Below are 24,611 nucleotides of genomic sequence, written 5' to 3' on the forward strand. Positions count from 1 at the left end.
CAAGCTCACTTTACCCTTCAGGTACCAATACACTGAAACAATTTCCCATCGAAAAACAGCAAATTCGATCACTGTAATTGAATCTGTTGTGAAGCCATTAACACAAATGTTGACCAATCGACCGATTTCCACCTGAAATCGATCGATACAGACGATCTGTCCAGGTGGTAAATTCATCTCGATCGCCGGCAGGTCGGAAACGCATAGTTAGCGGCGTTTCGATAAGGCGCGGCCGGTGCAGCAATACATCACCTGTCCGCCCTCGCAAGTCCCCGGGTCACTGCAGTCTCTCACTTCTTCCGGCATCTTCTTTGTCTTCACTTCCGGTTCCATCCTGTGAGAAGGGGACGTTCAAACAGTAGAGGGCGGAGGGTGCTGAAAGAAGTGAGAGACTGCGGGGACCGGGGGTGTGCAGTGTATGGGAAGCCAATAGATCCCTCTCTGAACAGATTCGATCAGAGAGGGATCTATCTGTTGGTCGATCTGGTGGTAAGCGACCAGTGTATGGCAGCCTTTAGTTCCTCCATGTAACAAAAGGTTGACTGTATATGAAGGAGCAGAGTGTTCTGTACAAGCAGATGGGCATCCAGTATCACAAGTTAGAACTCTTTACTGAAGAAAACATGCAGAGATATATCATACCCAACTATCAGGAAATGCAACTTGCTTAGAACAGAGAGGAACACAGAGGGAACCTCACTTTACAGACAGGGACATCTTGTGGCTGCTTTACTGTACAGCAATGAAGGTAATTCTGTTGATACTGCCAACAGTATAACCCATCAAAATTTAATTTTTACATTATAGGAGATTTTGTTTTAAAAATTCTATAGAATTCATTTAGATTTGCATAGTCTAATTAATATCTACTGTATAAGATTATTTTGCTTTATTTCCAAGCAAACCTACTTTTGTGTTAAGTTCGGGTGTACATAAAATTATGAAACATTTTGGGAAAAAAATGCAGCCAAGAAGTCCAGCGCTTGATGCCATAATTGCAAACACCTCCACAGCCACCATGTATTTCCCTTTAGTGCTCAGATAGGCCGGGATCATGGCAATCCAGACACTGCAGAACACCAGCATGCTGAACGTGATGTACTTGGCCTCATTAAAGCTGTCCGGTAATGTCCTGGCAAAAAATGCTATAATGAAACTAACAGATGCCAGAAACCCCAAATATCCCAGGACAGAGTAAAATGCAATGGCTGACCCTTCATTACACTGAATGACAATTATGTCCTGAAAAGAGTGAGTATCTTCTTCCTGGAATGGTGGACAAGTAGACAACCAAACGACACAGATTTGTATTTGCACAATTGAACACACAGATATTACAGAATAAGATAATTTGGTTCCCATCCATTTGTTCCAGGAATTCCCAGGCTTGGTGGCTTTAAAAGCAACACAGACAATTATACTTTTAGCAAGTAGAGAAGAGATGGCTACAGAGAAGATGACACCAAAAGATGTCACACGTAGCTTGCAGGTTACATCTGATGGACGACCGAGGAACAAGAAGACACAGAAGAAGCTCTGTATGATGGAGACCAGGAGAAGATAGCTCAGGTTCCTGTTATTAGCCCTAACAATAGGTGTGTCTTTGTAATGCACAAAAATCCCCAATATCAAACAAGTCAGAAGACTACACAAAATAGAGCCAGATGAGTATACTGCAACATTTGTATCTTCAGTGTAGGAGAGAAATTCCACCAGTTTTGGAACACAGCGGTCCTTCTTCTCATTTGACCATTCTTCATCACGACATTTCAAGCAATTTTCACTGTCTGCAGGCAGATGTATATATAAAAAAACACAATCAGCATATTAATTCTAAGGGAAGAATTGTGTCTTAATCATATTGGTTAGTATAGAGGAGCCCCTGTAATTCTCATTTTGAAATATATAGGTACAATTAAATTAACCTTCTAACGCCAATTGGTGGCCGTAAGGTGGCTCCCCCAGGACTAAGTAACGCTGATTGGCTGTCCTTAAGTGATTAATTGTTGTGCCAGCAAGGCCACCTATGGGAAGATTATGTTCACTAATGTGGAGTAGATTAGACAGAAAAAAAATACTGTAATGCTATAAATTAATGTCCATACCACCAACAGGTTCTTATATGCTCATTAGGTAGCATGCACACATTAGTATTCCATAATAAACGTGGCCAACCATAAATTCTTTGTGTCTAAATCTGACTTTATGCTGTAGAAAAAGATGGATGTCTTGTAAGAGCAGATCCAAGCATGCATTAAACACCTCACTCAGGTGTCAGCCAGATGGTCACCATGGTCTTTTCTGCCTACATTTTTCATGATGTCCATGGTCTCTCCAACTCTCCAATGGTGCTCTGGCCTGTAGTCAGCCAGGCTGAAATGCTAGAGAAGGTTTTTCCTCCGGTATTTTTTAAATCTCAGTGGCTAAAGTGGGCGTAGACTTACCACCGTTCTTTCAGCCGCAAGGGACGCTCTGCTCTGTGCGCGGCTTGTCTGGTCTTGAGTAGACCAGAGTAGCCGCGCACAGAGCGCTCTGTCCCTTGCGGCTGGAAGAACAGCTGTAATTCTCCACCCACTTTAGCTGCCGACATTTGAAAACATCGGAGGGGAGAGGCAGGAAGGGGAGCCCCAAGGTGAGGGAAGGGGGGGGGGGGGGAGACGTCCGCCCTTCCCCACTGTCTTCAAAGCTCTCCTTCTCTGCACTGCTCCCCTCCACACATGCCAGAGTGGACGGCATCCACCCTCTGGAAAAAGCAGGTGGACATCGTCCACCCGCGTCCACGCCCCACTCGACCCCTGTATATATATATATATATATATACATATATATATATATATATATATATACTAGCTGATTGCCCGGCGTTGCCCGGGAATTTATTTGGCTGGTGTCGGCTCCACCCACTTTTTCTAACCCTAACAATTAATCAATTACCAAGTTTGTGAGCTTTGTGGTCTTTGGCATCAATAATTTGTATTGAAATGAAAAAATCTGATGGGTTGTTTGTGGCTCCACCCCCTTTTCTGAATTCGAACCCCAGTCACCCAATGACCAACTGTACCAGGTTTGAGGCCTGTGCCATTAACAGTGCAAGAATGGTAGCAATTAAATATTCCACTTGAAAAACAATAGGTGAAGCTTTATACACTATTGTAGGCTCCACCCACTTTTCTGAATATTAATCCCATTCACTGAGTGAGCAACTGTGCAAAGTTTAAGAACCCTACCATTAACAGTGTAAGAATGGCTGCAGTTTACATTTTCCCAGTTAAATTTGTATTTGTCTCCACCCACTGATGACCCGGCATTGCCCGGGTATGTATTTGACAGGTGTTGGTTCCGCCCACTTCTTCTAACCCTAACGCACAAACACTCAATGACCAAGTTTGTGAGCTTTGGGGTCTTTAGCATCAATCATTTGTATGTTCACATAGAAATTAAACAAATCAGATTGGCTGTTTGTGGCTCTGCCCCTCTCCAGCATTTGAACCCCAGTCACCCAATGACCAACTGTAGCAGGTTTGAGGCATCTGCTATTACCAGTGTAAAAATGGCAGCAATTTAAATATTCCCCTTGAAAATCGACAGGCTTTGGGACTCCAGCAAACCACAGTCAGAGCCATTATCCACAAATGGCAAAAACATGGAACAGTGATGAACCTTCCCAGGAGTGGCCGGCCGACCAAAATTACCCCAAGAGCGCAGAGAAAACTCATCTGAGAGGCCACAAAAGACCCAGGACAACATCTAAAGAACTGCAGGCCTCACTTGCCTCAATTAAGGTCAGTGTTCACAACTCCACCATAAGAAAGAGACTGGGCAAAAACGACCTGCATGGCAGATATCCAAGGCGCAAACCACTTTTAAGCAAAAAGAACATTAAGGCTCGTCTCAGTTTTGCTAAAAAAATTCTCAATGATTGCCAAGACTTTTGACAAAATACCTTGTGGACCGACGAGACAAAAGTTGAACTTTTTGGAAGGTGCGTGTCCCGTTACATCTGGCGTAGAAGTAACACAGCATTTCAGCAAAAGAACATCATACCAACAGTAAAATATGGTGGTGGTAGTGTGATGGTCTGCGGTTATTTTACTGCTTCAGGACCTGGAAGGCTTGTTGTGATAGATGGAACCATGAATTCTACTGTCTACCAAAAAATCCTGAAGGAGAATGTCCGGCCATCTGTTCGTTAACTCAAGCTGAAGCGATCTTGGGTGCTGCAGCAGGACAATGACCCAAAACACACCAGCAAATCCACCTCTGAATGGCTGAAGAAAAACAAAATGAAGACTTTGGAGTGGCCTAGTCAAAGTCCTGACCTGAATCCTATTGAGATGTTGTGGCATGACCTTAAAAAGGCGGTTCATGCTAGAAAACCCTCAAATAAAGCTGAATTACAACAATTCTCCAGAGATGAGTGGGCCAAAATTCCTCCAGAGCGCTGTAAAAGACTCGTTGCAAGTTATCGCAAACGCTTGATTGCAGTTATTGGTGCTAAGGGTGGCCCAACCAGTTATTAGGCTCAAGGGGCAATTTCTTTTTCACACAGGGCCATGTAGGTTTTGAGGGTTTTTTTCTCACTAAATAATAAAAACCATCATTTAAAACTGCATTTTGTGTTTAATTATGTTATCTTTGACTAATAGTTAACGGTTTTTGATGAGCAGAAACATTTAAGTGTGACAAACATGCAAAAGAATAAGAAATCAGGAAGGGGGCAAATAGTTTTTCATACCACTGTACATCCGATTATATATATATATATATATATATATATATATATATATATATATATATATATATATATATATATATATATAAATACTTGCTCTACTTAAATAACATATGCATTGCACTGTCCACATTATAATTTTAGTGATGTTTCTACAGTAAAAAAGGAGAAAATGCTTTTTAGGACTTTCCATTTTGTCTGTGTCTATCTTGAAGCCAATCCTGACATAATTTTCTCCCTTACTCTGTCTGTGTATCATTGCCCGCCCCTCCCAGTCTTCATACACTCCCACCCAGCTTTGCAGTACAAGAAATATTGGCCAATCAGAGAAGAACAGAGGTGTGGTAGGGGAAAACAGGAGGGAAAGGGGCTTCAGCCAATCAGGCTGCATTAGTTAAATCTGAGGGGAAAGTAAAGAAGAAAAAAGAAAACCAAGAATGCCCTGCAACTTCCTTTGTGTGGCAGATGTACCAAATAAGAGCCAGGGAAACTGGGTAATGATTTTTTACAGAGAAGAAAAATAAGAGTGATATTTTAACTTTTGGATTGCCTGTCATCCCTATTACTTGTTTATCAGTTAAAAATAAAGAATTTAATTTATGCCTGACAGTTACTCTCGGTGGCGTAGCTAAAAAGCCGTGGGCCCCAGTACATGTTTAGCACTGGGGCCTCCCAAGCATGGTAAACATAACAATTGATACAGCGCACCAAAACCAATCAAGCACAACCACAGTATCAGAGGTGCAATAAGGAGGTGGGGAGCTGTTTGTTAATGATCACTACTATTCAAATCAACTATAGAAGTGAATATTATCAGCACAGGACCAATAAAGAGCTAATACTGTGTTTGAGGGGTGGGCCCCTCAGGGCCCCTCTAACTCAAGGGCCCTGATGCGTTTGCTACCTCTGCACCCCCTATTGCTACTCCACTGGTTACTCTTTAACGTAACTTAACAGGAAGTTTAGTGTGTATCAGTAACTAATGTAGAAGAGGAGACCAGCGGCAAGTGAGAGGCGCTGGCGATCGGAACCAGGGAGGTGAGTTGTTATCTTTGAATTAGCTTCCTGCTGCAGTCTTCATCGGAAGGGGGAGCACAGAGGGCGGCCCGGAGAGGTTGGGCTGCGGCTCCCCCCTCCATCATCGCATGTTTGCTCCCCAGCCATCACCCCCAGCAGCGGCACCAGGGGGCGGGGCTAGGTGGACCCAGCCGGTGCGCGCATCTTGACACATGTGGCCAGGTGGCAGGAGCGCCCCCTGGAAGCCGGCGCCCTGAGCGATCGCACTGGTCGCTCAGGTCAAAGGCCGGCCCTGTCGGCGAGGCTAATTGGATTTAGGAACGCTTGTTCCTAACATCCAATTAGTCACCTGCTGTGCGGGCTGGCTGGAGTGTGCGCGAGAGTTCCCCGCCCACTCCCAGCCAGTAAACAAACAAGTGCGCCTTTCTCCGTCCACGGGGGTGAAGCGGTGCGCAGAGTGACGGAGAAATTTAGCACGGGGGGGGGGGGGGGGGGGGGTGAAGTTGTTAATGTTGTATAATATTATAAAGCTATGCAACTGAAAGTAAAAAGATGAGACTCTTTTATTTGCCACTAATGTTCTATTTATCTATATACTGTATATATAATAGAGTAAGTGCCTCAACCTTCAAGCAAGAAGAAGAAGTAGCACCCTGTCCCTAGGGGGCGGTCCTAGACTTGCCACCGAGCTGGAGGGGGTAGCAGGCAGGAAGGGGGTAATGGTCACAGCGGCGGTGAGGGGGTTGGACCCCCCCCCTCCCTCACCTGGGTCCCCCATCTGCGCTCCCACTCTAGCTTAAGTTCAGCAGCAGCCGCCGCTATTAGTAAGAGGCAGTGGACAGGGATGACTCACCTCTTTCGCGTTCCAGCGTACATTCCACTTACAGTACAGTGTGCGGCATTGCAGGAAGTGACGACAGTGGAATGCACGCTGGAACATGGAAAAGGTGAGTCATCTCCGCCTGCTGCCTCTTACTAATAGCGGTGGCTGCTGCTGAGCTTAAGCTGGAGGGGGAGCGCACATGGGGGACCCAGGTGAGGGAGGGGGGGTCCTGCTGAGCTTAAGCTGAAGGGGGAGCGCACATGGGGGATCAAGGTAAGGGAGGGGTGTTCCTGCTGATCTTAAGCTGCAGGGGGAGCGCACATGGAGACCCAGGTAAGGGAGGTCCTGCTGAGCCTAAGCTGCAGGGGGAGCGTACATGGGGGACCCAGGTGAGGGAGAGGGGGTCCTGCTGAGCTTAAGCTGGAGGGGGAGCACACATGGGGACCCAGGTGAGGGAGGGGGGGTCCTGCAGGTGAGGGAGGGGAGGTCCTGCTGAGCTTAAGCTGGAGGGGGAGCGCACATAGGGGACCCAGGTGAGGGAGGGGGGGTCCTGCAGGTGAGGGAGGGGGGGTCCTGCTGAGCTTAAGCTGGAGGGGGAGCGCACATGGGGGACCCAGGTCAGGGAGAGGGGGGGGTCCTGCTGAGCTTAAGCTGGAGAGGGAGCGCACATGGGGGACCCAGGTATGGGAGGGGGGTCCTGCTGAGTTTAAGCTGCAGGGGGAGCGCACATGGGGGACCCAGGTGAGGGAGGGGGGGTCCTGCTGAGCTTAAGCTGGAGGGGGAGCGCACATGGGTGACCCAGGTGAGGGAGGGGGGGTCCTGCTGAGCTTAAGCTGGAGGGGGAGCGCACATGGGGGACCCAGGTGAGGGAAGGGGGGTCCTGCTGAGCTTAAGCTGGAGGGGGAGCGCACATGGGTGACCCAGGTGAGGGAGGGGGGGTCCTGCTGAGCTTAAGCTGGAGGGGGAGCGCACATGGGGGATCCAGGTGAGGGAGGGGAGTCCTGCTGAGCTTAAGCTGGAGGGGGAACGCACATGGCGGACCCAGGTGAGGGAGGGGGGGTCCTGCTGAGCTTAAGCTGGAGGGGGAGCGCACATGGGGGACCCAGGTGAGGGAGGAGGGTCCTGCTGAGCTTAAGCTGGAGGGGGAGCGCACATGGGGGACCCAGGTGAGGGGGGAGGTCCAGCTGAACTTAAGCTAGAAGGGGAGCGCACATGGGGGACCCAGGTGAGGGAAGGGGGGGGGGGTCCTGCTGAGCTTAAGCTTGAGGGGGAGTGCACATGGGGGACCCAGGTGAGGGAGGGGGGTTCTGCTGAGCTTAAGCTGGAGGCAGTGGCGGACACAGCCAGCAGTGGGCCCCTGTGCAAAATTGTAATTGTGGTCCCCCTACGCGCGCCGCGGCAAAATATGGGCGTGGCTACAACCTAGTGGATAGAACCTGCGGCGCCTAGCGCCGCGGCAAAAAAAATGGGCGTGGCAATGACCGGATGAGGGCGGAACTGTAACTTAAAGCGAACCCGGGGTGAGAGTTTATTTCCTTTTAAACAATACTAGTTGCCTGGCGGCCCTGCTGATCTATTTGGCTGCAGTAATAAACTGAATTACACCAGCAACAAGCATGCAGCTAATCTTCTCAGTTCTGACAATATTGTCAGAAACCCCTGACCTGCTGCATGCTTGTTCAGGGTCTATGGTTGAAAGAATAAGAGGCAGAGGACCAGCACGGCAGCCAGGCAACTGGTATTGCTTAAAAGGAGAGAAATATGGCAGCCTCAATATTATTCTCACCTCAGGTTCCCTTGAAAAGTGCAACGCAAAGACAGTGGGCTAAAGTTTTGGTGACCCTTTCCCCAGAAAATTCACATAATTGTGCAGGTTTTCTCAAGAAAATACACATCATGACGGCAGATATGCCCAGAAAATACGTGCAATCATGTCGGCAGATATGCCCAGAAAATACGTTCAATCATGTCGGCAGATATGCCCAGAAAATACGTGCAATCAAGTCGGCAGATATGCCCAGAAAATACGTGCAATCAAGTCGGCAGATATGCCCAGAAAATACGTGCAATCATGTCGGCAGATATGCCCAGAAAATACGTGCAATCATGTCGGCAGATATGCCCAGAAAATACGTGCAATCATGTCGGCAGATATGCCCAGAAAATACGTGCAATCATGTCGGCAGATATGCCCAGAAAATACGTGCAATCAAGTCGGCAGATATGCCCAGAAAATACGTGCAATCAAGTCGGCAGATATGCCCAGAAAATACGTGCAATCATGTCGGCAGATATGCCCAGAAAATACGTGCAATCATGTCGGCAGATATGCCCAGAAAATACGTGCAATCAAGTCGGCAGATATGCCCAGAAAATACGTGCAATCATGTCGGCAGATTTGCGCAGAAAATACATGCAATCATGTGGCAGACCTGCCCAGAACATACACCTGCTAATATAAATAAAAAAACAAAAACATTTACTCACCTGCAGCAGCAGACCTCCTGTCCCAGCCTCCATCCGGCGTGCAGCTCCGATGGGTGGTTGGGTGGATAAGTAGCCTGGTGGGTGGGTGAGTGGGTGGGTGGGTTGGTAGCCTGGTGGGTGGGTGGGTAGGTAGCCTGGTGGGTAGGTAGCCTGGTGGGTGGGTGGGTAACTAGCCCGGTAGGTAGGTAGGTAGCCTGGTGGGTGGGTGAGTAGGTAGGTAGCCTGGTGGGTGGGTTGGTAACTAGCCCGGTAGGTAGCCGGGTGGGTGGTTAGGTAGGTAGCCTGGTGGGTGGGTAGGTAGGTAGCCTGGTGGGTGGGTGGGTAGGTAGGTAGCCTGGTGGGTGGGTTGGTAACTAGCCCGGTAGGTAGCCGGGTGGGTGGTTAGGCAGGTAGCCTGGTGGGTGGGTGGGTAGGTAGGTAGCCTGGTGGGTGGGTTGGTAACTAGCCCGGTAGGTAGCCAGGTGGGTAGGTAGGTAGCCGGGTGGGTGGTTAGGTAGGTAGCCGGGTGGGTGGGTAGGTAGCCTGGTGGGTGGGTTGGTAACTAGCCCAGTAGGTAGCCGGGTGGGTGGTTAGGTAGGTAGCCGGGTGGGTAGGTAGGTAGCCGGGTGGGTGGTTAGGTAGGTCGCCGGGTGGGTGGGTAGGTAGCCTGGTGGGTGGGTTGGTAACTAGCCCAGTAGGTAGCCGGGTGGGTGGTTAGGTAGGTAGCCGGGTGGGTAGGTAGGTAGCCGGGTGGGTGGGTGGTTAGGTAGGTAGTCGGGTGGGTAGGTAGGTAGCCGGGTGGGTGGTTAGGTAGGTAGCCGGGTGGGTAGGTAGGTAGGAAGCCTGGTGGGTGGGTAGCCGGGTGGGTAGGTAGGTAGCCGGGTGGGTAGGTAGGTAGCCGGGTGGGTGGGTTGGTAACTAGCCCGGTAGGTAGCCAGGTGGGTGGTTAGGTAGGTAGCCGGGTGGGTAGGTATGTAGCCGGGTGGGTAGGTAGGTAGGTAGCCGGGTGGGTAGGTAGCTTGGTGGGTGGGTAGGTAGCCGGGTGGGTAGGTGGGTAGGTAGCCGGGTGGGTGGTTAGGTAGGAAGCTTGGTGGGTGGGTAGGTAGCCGGGTGGGTAGGTGGTTAGCTAGCCGGGTGGGTAGGTGGTTAGGTAGCCGGGTGGGTAGGTAGGTAGGTAGCCGGGTGGGTAGGTAGCTTGGTGGGTGGGTAGGTAGCCGGGTGGGTAGGTGCCAGGGGCGTAGCAATGGGCCCTGCAGCGCCTGGGGCCCGCTCGGGGCCATTTTTTGGGGGCTGGAGGGGTGGCAGCATGAGGGGAAAGCCTTGCCCACAGTCGACGGGGAGAGGGGAAGTTCCCCCCTCTCCCTCACCTCGTGGCTCTCCCCTCTGCGCCCCCCTCCAGCTAGTGAATGTGTGTGGGCAGCGGGCAGCAGCGGCGGCGGGATACATACCTTCTTCCTTGCGTTCCATCGCCGCCTCCTCGCTCTAGCGGCTGACGTCACTTCCGGAAGCGGAAGTGACGTCAGCCGCTAGAGCGAGAAGGCGGCGATGGAACGCAAGGAAGAAGGTATGTATCCCGCCGCCGCTGACGTCACTGCAGGGGGATTTTCAGGTGTCTGCTGCCCACATTACGATTTTCAGGTGTCTGCTGCCCATATTACGATTTTCAGGTCACTGCTACCCACATTGTGATTTTCAGGTGTCTGCTGCCCACATTACGATTTTCTGGTCACTGCTACCCACATTGTGATTTTCAGGTGTCTGCTGCCTACATTGTGATTTTCAGGTGTCTGCTGCCCACATTACGATTTTCAGGTGTCTGCTGCCCACATTACGATTGTCTGGTCACTGCTACCCACATTGTGATTTTCAGGTGTCTGCTGCCCACATTGTGATTTTCAGGTGTCTGCTGCCCACATTATGATTTTCAGGTGTCTGCTGCCCACATTACGATTTTCTGGTCACTGCTGCCCACATTATGATTTTCAGGTGTCTGCTGCCCACATTACGATTTTCAGGTGTCTGCTGCCCATATTACGATTTTCTGGTGTCTGCTGCCCACATTACGATTTTCAGGTGTCTGCTGCCCACATTACGATTTTCAGGTGTCTGCTGCCCACATTACGATTTTCTGGTGTATGCTGCCCACATTAGGATTTTCTGGTGACTGCTGCCCACATTGCGATTTTCTGGTGACTGTTGCCCACATTGCGATTTTCTGGTGACTGCTGCCCACATGGCGATTTTCTGGTGACTGCTGCCCACATTGCGATTTTCTGGTGAACTCTGCCCACATTACGATTTTCTGTCCCACATTACGATATTCTGGTGAACGCTGCCCACATTACAATTGTCTGGTGAATGCTGTCCACGTTACAATTTTCTGGTGACTGCTGCTCACGTTACGATTTTCTGGTGACTGGTGCCCACATTACGATTTTCTGGTGAACTCTGCCCACATTATGATTTTCTGGTGAACTCTGCCCACATTATGATTTTCTGGTGAACGCTGCCCACATTACGATTGTCTGGTGAATGCTGTCCACGTTACAATTTTCTGGTGACTGGTGCCCACATTACGATTTTCTGGTGAACTCTGCCCACATTATGATTTTCTAAAGGCCCACATTACGATTTTCTGGTGAACTCTGCCCACATTATGATTTTCTGGCCCACATTACGATTGTCTGGTAAAATGCTGCCCACTTTACAATTAATTTACAGTGAAACGCTGCCCCATTACGATTATTTGGCACCTATGGGGGGGGGGGGGGGGGGGGGCCCATCCAAATATTCGCAGGGGGGCCCAGTGATTTCTAGTTACGCCCCTGGTAGGTGGGTAGGTAGCCGGGTGGGTAGGTGGTTAGGTAGCCGGGTGGGTAGGTGGTTAGGTAGCCGGGTGGGTAGGTAGGTAGGTAGCCGGGTGGGTAGGTAGCTTGGTGGGTGGGTAGGTAGCCGGGTGGGTAGGTGGGTAGGTAGCCGGGTGGGTGGTTAGGTAGGAAGCCTGGTGGGTGGGTAGGTAGCCAGGTGGGTAGGTGGTTAGGTAGCCGGGTGGGTAGGTGGTTAGGTAGCCGGGTGGGTAGCTATCCGGGTGGGGGGCCCGACTCCTATCCTCCCTCCCTTCCTCACCTCGGGGGGCCCCCCTCCCGATATGCGCGGCGGGAGAGCGAGCGGCAAATGCAGGAAGTCTTCAGGGCTCTCCAGGCAGACGCTAGAGGCCCAGCCGCTTAGTCTCCAATATGTCTCCAACTTGGAGACATATCGGAGACCAAGCGGCTGAGCCCTCTAGCGTCTGCCTGGAGAGCCCTGAAGACTTCCTGCATTTGCCGCTCGCTCGCTCGCTCTCCCGCCGCGCATATCGGGAGGGGGGCCCCCCGAGGTGAGGGAGGGAGGGAGGATAGGAGTTGGGGGCCCCCGGGGGAAGAAATTAGAAAATAATAAAAAAAATATATAAAAAAAAAAATACTTAATGGGCCCCTGAAGAAAACGGAACTTTAGGGGCCCTCGTGCGGCGGCACGGCCTGCACGGCCGTATGTCCGCCACTGGCTGGAGGGGGAGCACACATGGGGGACCCAGGTGAGGGAGGGGGGTCCTGCTGAACTTAAGCTAGAGGAGGAGCGCAGATGGGAGACCCAATACCCCCTTCCTGCCTGCTACCCCCTTATGCGGCGTATGCTACGCCGTGGGTCGGCTAGTTATTTATAATACACATACAATTCATTATCTTGTAATTCTATTTTTGCTTCAGATTTAACCACTTCTCTACCACAGGGTTTTTCACCTAAAAAACACAGCAATTTTCACATTTAAGGGAGGCAAGGGTTAATGGGCTTAATGTGGGTATAATTTATAAAAAAAAAACCTCACTGATGCTGATCACTCACTAATGCTGTGTTAGCTATCTGAGATCCTCTCACGAGTGATCTCAGTAACTGTAACAGCATAGAGACTGATGCAATGTTTACACACATTCTGCATGAATGAGCACCGTCATTGGCTTTGTGAACACATGTTCACATCAGCCAATCACGGACCAGCGGGTGCCCGACGCGTATGCACATCCGTGTGCACGCGGACACGTACGCATACGCGCACGCGATCGCGATCGCGCACAGCAGCAAAATAAACAGGAGTTGCCTATCTACGCCCCTGTGACTCAGGTGAAGTTTAAAGGGGCGTAGATAAGCGTGGCAGAGGTTGTAAAGTGGTTAAGTTCAAAAAAGTGCAAATGTTTTCAAACTCATCACATTCTGCTTTGTTTTACACAGTGTCTCAACTCTAATGGAGTTGAGGTTGTTTCTTACATACACGTTACTACAGTAGTGTGATTACACAAATGTACAGTGCTAAATCTGAACCCCTCCACTGGCTACAGCAATAACAGTTGCATAACTCGTATACAATGAACAGAGGCGCCAAAAGTATAAGATTAGATTAAATGAGCTTAAAAACCAACTTAAATGGCAAAATTGAAGGAGGAAGTGGTGGTCTTACCTCCCTCAAGCAGACACGACAACGACTGCGATTCAGACAGTCAAACACATTTATTAGGAACTCCAAAAAGAAATGCAACACGTTTCGCAGGTTCAACCCCGCTTCATCAGGCAATATAGGGAGGAGTATCAAACAATCTGTACAAGGATTCAAATTAAGCGCCTCTGTGGCGCTTCCTCCTTCAATTTTGCCATTTAAGTTGGTTTTTAAGCTCATTTAATCTAATCTTATACTTTTGGCGCCTCTGTTCATTGTATACAATTTTGAGTCCACCCTTGGTGGAGGGTTGCTACCCTTTCTTCCTGTCTACAGAGAGCGACTTCTTAATCCTGAGTGGGGTCAGGACAATCTAAACCTGCCTTTACAGTGGTTGCCTGCTGGTGACCCTGACTTGTGAGTATTTAGCAATACAAACTTATTGCCACCTTGTCCAGTACGAATTACACTATTGGGGCTCTTGGTGTTCCCTGTTTTTATTTAGTTGCATAACTCGGTTAATGTACAAACAAAGTGTACCAGTTGTGTTGGAGATGTGGCCATCAGGACACGGGACACACTCATAGCAGCAAATGTGAGGGGAAGATCCAGACATCTTTCTGCTCCCAGGCAAGCAGGGGTCATTGCAGCGAGATACTGGGGGCTGAAATCACACACACAAATACAACACATTATTGCCATTGTGTGACACAATAATAAAATTACTATTCATGACAACACCAAATTTATACTAAAACACAGCAATGCTAGATCGGGTGCGTGGGGCGGGAATGGTGTGCAATTTCGCAATGAACGTGTCAGGGCGGCAAGGCGGACGGATGCCGTGTCACAAGGTCGATTCCGGATTGATTTCAGCATGAAATCGATTGGAAATTGGCCTGTGGTGTATGGGCTGCTGATAGATCTCTCTCTTATCAGATTTGATAAGAGAGAGATTTGTCTCTTGGTCGAATCTGCCCATACATCGCTAGATGTATGGCTACCTTAAATAGACACAGATTTAAAGCAACACTTTTTCTCTTTGCAACGATAGCTTTGCCCAGGGTCTACAGAGGAGCTTGCTATTCCAAACATGGGCCTGACCCTTGGCCAACCAATCAAGCCCATTACGGGGCATGATATTCTGCCACACATTGGTCATTCAAGGCACATGATTAGAGATGATTAAAGAGAGCCACAAACAGTTTGGCGGCAAGCAGTATTCTGTGAACATCGACTGTTCACATTCGCGGCAAACAGAAAACTTTTGTCGTGTTTGAATTGTCCCCTATACATCATCACTTAGCTAGACTTTGACCCCTTACCTCACAGTAAGCAGACACATTGCATCCAATCAGCTAGCACCCATTCCTGGACCCCCGCCCCCCTATCAAAAAGCAGTTGCGGTGGCCATATTGGATCAATTCTCTGCTGGTTGCTGATTGTTAGTGGGGCAGGGACAGACTTGCTGCAGGTAGGTAGGGAAAGCAATATCTAGGTCTGTGTCCTTGTTCCTCACTAGGGGTGAAGGCATCCCAAACAGCCCTATTGAGGGTTAGTACATTGGTTTCCTGTGTTTTTTGTGTGTTACACTCCACTGGCCACTGACACCCAGAGCTGTGTGCACACTACTTCTGTTGCCTCTTTAAGTTAGAAGCCCAGAACCACTCCGGTGTAGAGATGGCTCAAACCTCCGATTTTAGGTTTGCAAACCTCGAATGTGAACTTCCGCAAAAGTTCGGGTTTGCACAAACTTTGCGAATCTCAATAGACTTCAATGGTAGGCAAACTTTCAAAACTTCAAATACTAATTCTGGCCACAAAAGTAATGGAAAAGATGTCTTAAGGGGTCTAACACCTGGAGGGGGCATGGCGGAGTGGGATACACGGCAAAAGTCCCGGAGAAAATTATGGATTTGATGCACAGCAGGGTTTTAAGGACTGAAATCACATTGCATGCTAAATTGGAGGCACAAAGTGCTTTAAAACATCTTGCATGTGTATACATGGATCAGCAGGTAGTATAATTAGTGTACTGCTTCACACTGACAGACCAAACTCACTGTGTAACACACCACAAACAGCTGTTTGTGTAGTGATGGCCATGCTGGACTGGTGCTCACCATGGTGAAAGTGCAGGCCATGGCGGTTTTCAAGCCCATATGGTCTCCGGGATGAGGTAGCTCAATGACAGAACAACAGTGACTGTCAAGCTGATTGAATGTGGTCTGTCCACAATGAAGCAATGACCTTATTATCATGGGTCAGGTGTGCCCCCCAACACACTCATATAGCCGGTCATTGCTTCATTGGGATATGCAAGCCACTTCACCGCGGCAAGGTAACAATCATGAGGTGAATGTACACATGTACATGCCTTTTGTTTTGTTGTTGCAGCCGCAGTGCAGCCAGAAAAATTAGGCAGGCATGTACACGTACCAGCAAAAATTGTTATTGATTTTGTTAGCGGCCGCTGCTAACAGTGGCCTTAAAAAATCAGGAATCCACCTGGAGTCCTAAACCCTGTTGGTGGTGGTGGAGAAGGTAGTCAATCGGCCTGCAGGCAGAGATGTTGTGTGGGGACTGACTTAGTCTTGGGGCAGGCAGTCACATGGCATGCAGGGAGAGATGCTGTGTGTGGGGACTGACTTAGTCTTCGGGCAGGTCTGACCGTGCTTTGCTGACCAGGCATCTGTGGTCAGATGGACCCTTGACCCAACGCTGTGTGCCAGAGATGAAACCACTTGCCTTTCAACATCACAGTACAGTTTGGGCCTGGTATCTTTCACTGCGGTGTGTGGCTTTGCTTTTGTGTGCTGTGTTTCCTCAGGTGGTCATCCCATTGCAGTTTGTGCTTTGTCATCATGTGCCTTCGTAAGAAAGTTGTCCCTACGCGGGTCTTGGTCTTTCAACCGCTCAATTTTCGGTGGCAGAGAGAACAGATGGCATTGCTCTCATCTGAGGCAGACACACAAAAAATGTCCAAAACGCTGAGCCCTGGGATGATGGCACTTTGGTGGCGGCCGAATGAGTGTTAAGTGGGATGCCAGAATCAGAGCAGGAGGAGGAAGATATGCCATGGTTCCATGCGGAAGCTGAGGAAGATGAGGAGTTCTGTGTTAAATAGTCAACTATGTCCTGACAATCTTGGTGTAACAATCTGCTAGTGTGTGTGGCACTAGCAGACACAAATATCAGACTTTCCCTGAATGGGTAAAGTCTTACAGACAGTAACAGTAGAAGGCAATACAAACACTGAATACAGATATAGAGAATGGTCAGACAAATCGGGTCGGCAACAGATCAGATTGGTCAGGTAAAAAATCGGCAGGCAATATCTAAGTGAGTAATCAGGCAGAGGTCGGCAACAAGTCAGATTGGCAAAGGTACAAAATCGGCAGGCAAAGAGAAGTCAGAGAAACAGGCAGAAGTCAAACACAAGTATAATCAATATATAAGTAAGCTGAGCTAGTATGGATTCCCCGTGGTCCTTCCGGTTCAAGCCACACACGGAACTGACTAAGGTCTGAAGCCTTCACTGGGAAGTGTTAGCTAGAGCAGACAGTGAGCAAGTGTCAGAACAGAGCTTAAATAGCCTGGGTAAGCAGGAGACCATGCCCCCAAGACGCTTGGCCAATCAGGAACCGGAGGTGGAGTTATGCTTGTCAGCTGACAGGTGATCAGCTGACACGCTTCCTTAGAGCATAAGAGGAGCGACGCTGCCAGTGCATGCGTCCACCCTCATTTACAGTCTGAGTATCATGCGGCTGGATCTCCACATAAACGCTGCTGACACCATCCCTGTCAATGCGGCCAGCCGCACCGGAAGTCCCAGATGCGCTGCCAGTGGAGGCAGCAGAAACCGACATGTAAGCGCAGGATTACTGACACTTGTGTGTTGGTGGCATGTGCCTTCTGAACACTGTACTTTGGTCCAGGGCCGCACAAAATCCTGACAGCACGACCTTGAACAGACCTGCCAGGTGGCCTGCCTCTGGCTCTGCCTCTGCCTGTTTTGTCCATATTGGGGGGGGGGAAGTAAAAGGTATGCACTGACTTGACTAATACAATGTGCAGTCACACATGTACCATGAACAGGTATGTGCAGTGACTGGTATATAACACTGTGTGCTGCTGTCATGCAGGTGCAGTGAACATGAACAAATATGCAGTGACTGGTATTACAAATGTGCAGCTGTCACACACACAGGTACTGTGAACAGGTATGCAGTGAAAAGTATATAACACTGCGTGCTGCTGTCACGTAGGTGCAGTAAACATGAACAGGTATGCAGTGACTGGTATTACAAATGTGCCGCTGTCACACACACAGGTACTGTGAACAGGTATGCAGTGACTGGTATATAACACTGCATGCTGCTGTCATCAGTGGTGCTCAAATACCCCTTTTTAAAATTCGAGTTTGGTCGAATTCGAATAGTAAATTATTCGAGGTCAGTCGAATATTCGAGTCGAATAATTTTTACTATTCGATTCGACCTCGGACTTCGAGCTCACTATTCGAGTCGGTATTCGAGCTCATTATTCGAGCTGACTATTCAAATTGGCCTTAAATAGCTTCCAACACTTGTTTTGAGGGTGAATGATGCAAGAAACATCTTTTTTTCCAAGTAACAACAGCAAGTGATTATGTGGGGATGTTCCTTTAAAAAAAAAAGGTGGAAAGAGAAGTTGTGTCCAGAATTTTGTTCAGTACTGTATATACTTCTTCTTCTTCTTCTTCTTTATCTTCTATATCTTCTTCTTCTTCTTCTATATCTTCTTCTATATCTTCTTCTTCTATATCTTCTTCTATATCTTCTTCTTCTTCTTCTATATTGTCTCCTTCTTCTTCTTCTTCTTCTTCTTCTTCATCTTCTTCTTCTTCTTCATCTTCTTCATCTTCTTCATCATCATCATCTTCTTCTTCTTCATCTTCTTCTTCTTCATCTTCTTCTTCTTCTTCATCTTCTTCATCTTCTTCTTCTTCTTCTTCATCTTCTTCATCTTCTCCATCTTCTTCTTCTTCTTCTTCTTCTTCTTCTTCTTCTTCTTCTTCTTCTTCTTCTTCTTCTTCTTCTTCTTCTTCTTCTTCTTCTTCTTCTTCTTCTTCTTCTTCTTCTTCTTCTTCTTCTTCTTCTTCTTCTTCTTCTTCTTCTTCTTCTTCTTCTTCTTCTTCTTCTTCTTCTTCTTCTTCTTCTTCTTCTTCTTCTTCTTCTTCTTCTTCTTCTTCTTCTTCTTCTTCTTCTTCTTCTTCTTCTTCTTCTTCTTCTTCTTCTTCTTCTTCTTCTTCTTCTTCTTCTCCTTCTTTTTCTATATCGTCTTCTTCTTCTTCACTTATTTCTCTTTTCAATTTTTTTTTTAAAGAAATGCAGCTATTTTTGAGCGTAACAAATAGCTGGTGGCGCACGCATGTTGGAAGCGCCATTGTATGTGCTCCCTGGCAGTGGAAACACACAGACAGCAGGAGGTAAATTCAGCAGCAGGAGGAGGAGGATGAGTGTGTGGCAGCAGGCAGTCAATGAGGCAGGCAGTGTGACATAATAGCCCTGGTACCTAGCGGTGATACCAGGGCTGTAAATAAACACAGCAGGCAGGAGGTCCCAGACAGCGGTCGTGCAGCCCACATCATGTCCAATACACAACTGGGACAACACAGTTTTCAACCCGGGCACCTCTGAAAAATTAAACCTTTTTTTTTTTTTTTATGGTTTTTTGGTTTTGTTTGTAAAACAAATTACACAGATTGACGTAATAGCTGGTGGCAGAGTGGCAGCAGAATGTAATTCTGTGTACCCTGGCAGTGGGAAACACAGACAGACAGCAGCAGCAGCAGGAGGAATGGAGGAGTAGTGTGAGTGTGGCAGCAGGCAGGCAGCGTGACATAATAGCCCTGGTACCTAGCGTGTGATACCAGGGCTGTAAATAAACACAACAGGAGGTCCCAGACAGTGGCCGTGCAGCCCACATCGTGTCCAATACACAACTGGGACAACACAGTTTTCAACCCGGGCACCTCAGAAAAATTAAACCTTTTTTTTTTTATGGTTTTGTAGTTTTGGTTTTACAACCAATTACACAGATATAGCTATTTTTCGACGTAATAGCTGGTGGCAGAGTGGCAGCAGAATGTAAATCTGTGTACCCTGGCAGTGGGAAACACAGACAGACAGCAGAAGGGCAGTACACAGCAGCCCACTGTAGTTGTAAAATGTGTGGCTGCAGGCGACGTAATAGTCAAAGTGAACCAGGCTGGCTTAGTGAGCAGGAGCCAGGAGGTGGTAAAGGGTGGTAAGGCACATTAACGATGGTTCTAAGTTCCGGCAGCCAGTTCATGTCCCCCTCTCGCCGACAACAGGGGCCAGGAACTCGCCTTCCACCCACGCCTGGTTCATCTTGAGAAACGTCAGTCTGTCCACAGACTTGTGAGACAGACGTGAGCGTTTCTCGGTGACCACGCCACCAGCTGCACTGAAGCAGCGCTCGGACAGCACGCTAGAAGGGGGGCAGGACAGCACTTCCAGGGCGTACTGCGCCAGCTCGCTCCAGATCTCCAGGCGCTTGACCCAATACTCCATGGGATCAACAGGGGCATCGCTGTCAAGCCCGCTGTAGGACCCCATGTAGTCAGCCACCATGCGGGTTAGGCGCTGGCTGTGACCGGAGGAGGATGCTGCTGCATGCACCTCCTCTCTAGTCACTGCTGCCGGAGCCTCTACAGTCCTGTAGAGCTCGTGGCTGAGAGACAGCAGGTCTGTGGGGCGCTTGCTGCTGGATGCAGGCACCTGCTGCTGCCTCTGTGCTGGCTGGACAGTGGGGGTGGAAGGCTGGGGGAAGGCTTCCTCCAAGCGCTCAACAAGGGCCTGCTGCAAGCTCCTTATTTGTTGCGCTGGGTCTCCTCCTGCAGGCAGCAGGAACTGGCTCAACTTCCCCTTGAGGCGCGAGTCCAACATCATGCTGATCCAGATGTCCTCCCTCTGCTTCATCTGGATCACCCTGGGGTCCCTGCGCAGGCACGTCAGCATGTGCGCTGCCATTGGGAAGAGGCGGGCCACGTCTGCTGGCACATCGACGGCAGTGCTGTCCTCCTCATCCTCCTCCTCTGCCGCCTCATCCTCTCTCCACCCCCGCACCAACTCAGCTGCGCTGTGCTGATCCCCCTCATCAGCAGCAAGGTCATGGACCTCCACCAAGTCCTCCTCCTCCTCCCCCTCAGAGGTGGACTGTGCAGCTGCTTGCCGCTCCTGCTGGTCCAAGGCTGCCGCTCCCTGTTCCAGCAAAGCATCGAGGGCCCTGTTCAGCAGACAAACCAGGGGCACCCACTCGCAGACCATAGCATGGTCCCTGCTCACCATGTTAGTGGCCTGCAGAAAGGGAGCCAGCACTAAGCACACCTGCTGCATGTGCCTCCAGTCATCATCGGGGACGATGGACGGGATGTTGCTGGTCTTGTCCCTTCTCTGAGCGGCGGAAACAGTGGCCTGGGCAAGGTACTGGTTGACAGCGTGCTTCTGTTCAACCAGACGCTCCAACATCGCCAGGGTGGAGTTCCAGCGAGTCGGAACGTCAAGGATCAGCCGATGGCGTGGCAGCTCCAACTCCTTTTGCACGTCTTCCAGGCTCGCACAATCTGCAGCCGAGCGCCGGAAGTGACGCACAACGTTCCTTGCCATTTCCAGCAGTTCGCCCATCCCCTGGTAGGTGCGCAAGAACTTCTGCACCACCAGGTTCAGCACGTGGGCAAGACAGGGGATGTGGGTCAGGTTTCCCCTGTCTATTGCGGCAACCAGATTGGCCCCATTGTCGGCCACCACCTCTCCGACTCTGAGGCCTCTGGGGGTCAGCCAAATCCTCTCCTGCTCCTGGAGTTTGGCCAACACATGGGTTGCCGTCAGCTTGGTCTTCCCAAGGCTGACCAAGTGCAGCAGCGCTTTGCAGTGGCGGGCCTTCACGCTGCTGCTGAGGCGGGGGGTTTGGCCAGGTGTGCTGGAGGATGGCAGAGGATCGGAGGAACCTGCTGCAGTTCCCCCGACCCTGCGGGGTGGCACCACCCACTGTGTTGCTGCTGCTGCTGTGCCCGCTGCTGCTCTCCCATCCTCACCCCCTTCCACCAAGCTGACCCAGTGGACAGTGAAGGACAGGTAGCGGCCTGTCCCGAAGCGGCTGCTCCAGGAGTCCATGGTGACGTGGACCCTTTCAACAACCGCGTGCTCCAGCCCTCGCTCCACATTGGCCATCACAAAGTGGTGCAGTGCAGGAATGGCCTTGCGGGCGAAGAAGTGTCTGCTGGGGAGCTGCCAGTCTGGGGCTGCGCAAGCAAGCAGCGCATGAATGTCGCTCCCCTCCTGCACGAGCGTGTACAGCAGGAGTTGGGAGCACATGGCCCGTGCCAGCAAGCCGTTCAGCTGCCGCACGCGACGGCTGCTGGGAGGCAGAGCCCTAACCACCCCCTGGAAGGACTCGCTCAAAAGGCTCTGGCGTGGCCTTTTGCTGGCACGGGAATCAGCAGACACAGCAGAGGAGGCCACTGAGAACTGGCTGCCAGAACAGGCCTCAGTGTCGGCGGCAGGAGTTGCAGAGGGGGGAGGAGCAGTGCGTTTCCGCACTCCTGGGAGCAGAAGGGCAGGTGGCTGCTGTTGCTGCTGCTGCTGCTGCTGCTGCTGCTGAAGGCTGTGCAGTGATGGGTGTGGTGCCACTGCCAGCACCAGATGCCTTCAGCCTCTGGAACTCCTCATGCTGGTGGAAATGTTTCGCAGCAAGGTGGTTGATGAGCGAGCTGGTGCTGAACTTTAAGGGGTCTGCACCTCTGCTCAACTTCCGCTGACAGTGGTTGCAAGTGGCGTACTTGCTGTACACTGTGGGCATGGTGAAAAAGCGCCAGATTGGTGACAAAAACAACCCCCTACGGCATGGAACCGCTGCTGCCTGTCTCCCTGTGGTGGTTGGGGGGGGGGGGGGCTTGGGTGCGGCTGGTGGTGGTACTGGCAGATGCTGCTGCTGCTGCTGCTGAGCCTGAGACACCAGCAGGCTGGGGGACCTGCCTACTGCTGCCAATGCTTGCAATGATGCGCCTCCTTGCAAGGCCCACAAGCGCATCCTCCTCCTCCTCCTCAGAGCTGCTGATGACGACATCCCCTGGAGCTGGTGGCACCCAGTCTCTGTCTGTCACCGTGTCATCATCATCCTCCCCCTCCTGAAACATGTCCTGCTGGGATGATGACCCCCCAAACTCCTCTCCTGATGCATTAATGGGCTGCTTGACTGTCGCCACAGTCTTGCTGTCCAATCCCTCATCCCCCAAAGTGCCCATCAGCATCTCCTCCTCCAAATGCCAACAACAGCAGACAATTGACTCATCATGCCTGGGGTCAAAAGAGTGCTGAGTGACAGGTCGGCGACTGACGGTGAACTGGCCTCCTCCCCAGGCCCTGCTGGGCGGCTGCTGCGAACAGGGGTGGTGGTGGTGGTGGTGAGGGTGGAGGCCTCGGATGCAGAGCTGATGGCGGGCTGCTCATCCTCCGTCATCAGTTGCACCACAGTGTCTGCATCCTTTTCCTCAATGGGACGTTTCCGATCGGCTGGAGGAAAATCGGAGCAGGTGCTACACGCTGCTGCTGCTGTGTCTCTGCAGCGTGAGTTGCAGATGCTCCTGCTGGGCGGCGCCCAAGGCGTCCACGGCCAGTGGCTATAGGAGGAATGTTAGCCACTGACATAGTTACATAGTTACATAGTTATTTTGGTTGAAAAAAGACATACGTCCATCGAGTTCAACCAGTATAAAGTACAACACCAGCCTGCTCCCTCACATATCCCTGTTGATCCAGAGGAAGGCGAAAAAACCCTTACAAGGCATGGTCCAATTAGCCCCTAAAGGGAAAAATTCCTTCCCGACTCCAGATGGCAATCAGATAAAATCCCTGGATCAACATCATTAGGCATTACCTAGTAATTGTAGCCATGGATGTCTTTCAACGCAAGGAAAGCATCTAAGCCCCCTTTAAATGCAGGTATAGAGTTTGCCATAACGACTTCCTGTGGCAATGCATTCCACATCTTAATCACTCTTACTGTAAAGAACCCTTTCCTAAATAAATGGCTAAAACATTTTTCCTCCATGCGCAGATCATGTCCTCTAGTCCTTTGAGAAGGCCTAGGGACAAAAAGCTCATCCGCCAAGGTATTATATTGCCCTCTGATGTATTTATACATGTTAATTAGATCCCCTCTAAGGCGTCTTTTCTCTAGACTAAATAAACCCAGTTTATCTAACCTTTCTCGATAAGTGAGACCTTCCATCCCACGCATCAATTTTGTTGCTCGTCTCTGCACCTGCTCTAAAACTGCAATATCTTTTTTGTAATGTGGTGCCCAGAACTGAATTCCATATTCCAGATGTGGCCTTACTAGAGAGTTAAACAGGGGCAATATTATGCTAGCATCTCGAGTTTTTATTTCCCTTTTAATGCATCCCAAAATTTTGTTAGCTTTAGCTGCAGCTGCTTGGCATTGAGTACGATTATTTAACTTGTTGTCAATGAGTACTCCTAAGTCCTTCTCCAAGTTTGATGTCCCCAACTGTATCCCATTTATTTTGTATGGTGCTAGACCATTAGTACGTCCAAAATGCATGACCTTACATTTGTCAACATTGAATTTCATCTGCCATGTATGTGCCCATATAGCCATCCTATCCAGATCCTGTTGCAATATGACACTATCTTCCTGAGAGTTAATGATTCTGCACAATTTTGTATCATCTGCAAAAATAGCAACATTGCTCACTACTGCATCTACTAGGTCATTAATAAATAAATTGAAGAGCACTGGACCCAGAACAGACCCCTGTGGGACCCCACTGCTAACAGTCTCCCATTTTGAGTATGATCCATTGACCACAACTCTTTGTTTTCTGTCCATTAGCCAGTTCCCTATCCATGAACACAGACTCTTCCCCAGTCCTTGCATCCTCAACTTTTGCACCAGACTTTTGTGGGGAACAGTGTCGAAGGCCTTTGCAAAGTCCAAGTATATCACATCTACAGCATTCCCAATATCCATATTAGCATTCACTACCTCATAAAAGCTGAGCATGTTAGTCAAACAGG

General features: G+C 49.7%; 1 protein-coding gene across 1 annotated transcript in view; it reads right to left on the reverse strand.

Annotated features, from left to right (window-relative positions):
* Nucleotides 1-879: 879 nt before the first annotated feature.
* LOC137545879 (vomeronasal type-2 receptor 26-like) overlaps nt 880-24,611 on the reverse strand; it is a 48,117-nt gene continuing 24,385 nt past the window's right edge. The window contains exon 2 of the mRNA XM_068267658.1: nt 880-1,787. Coding sequence (XP_068123759.1) covers nt 880-1,787 — 908 coding nt within the window. The remainder of the gene's footprint in view (nt 1,788-24,611) is intronic.

The sequence above is a fragment of the Hyperolius riggenbachi genome, chromosome 1, assembly GCF_040937935.1.
Source record: "Hyperolius riggenbachi isolate aHypRig1 chromosome 1, aHypRig1.pri, whole genome shotgun sequence".
In the NCBI taxonomy this organism is placed as follows: domain Eukaryota; kingdom Metazoa; phylum Chordata; class Amphibia; order Anura; family Hyperoliidae; genus Hyperolius; species Hyperolius riggenbachi.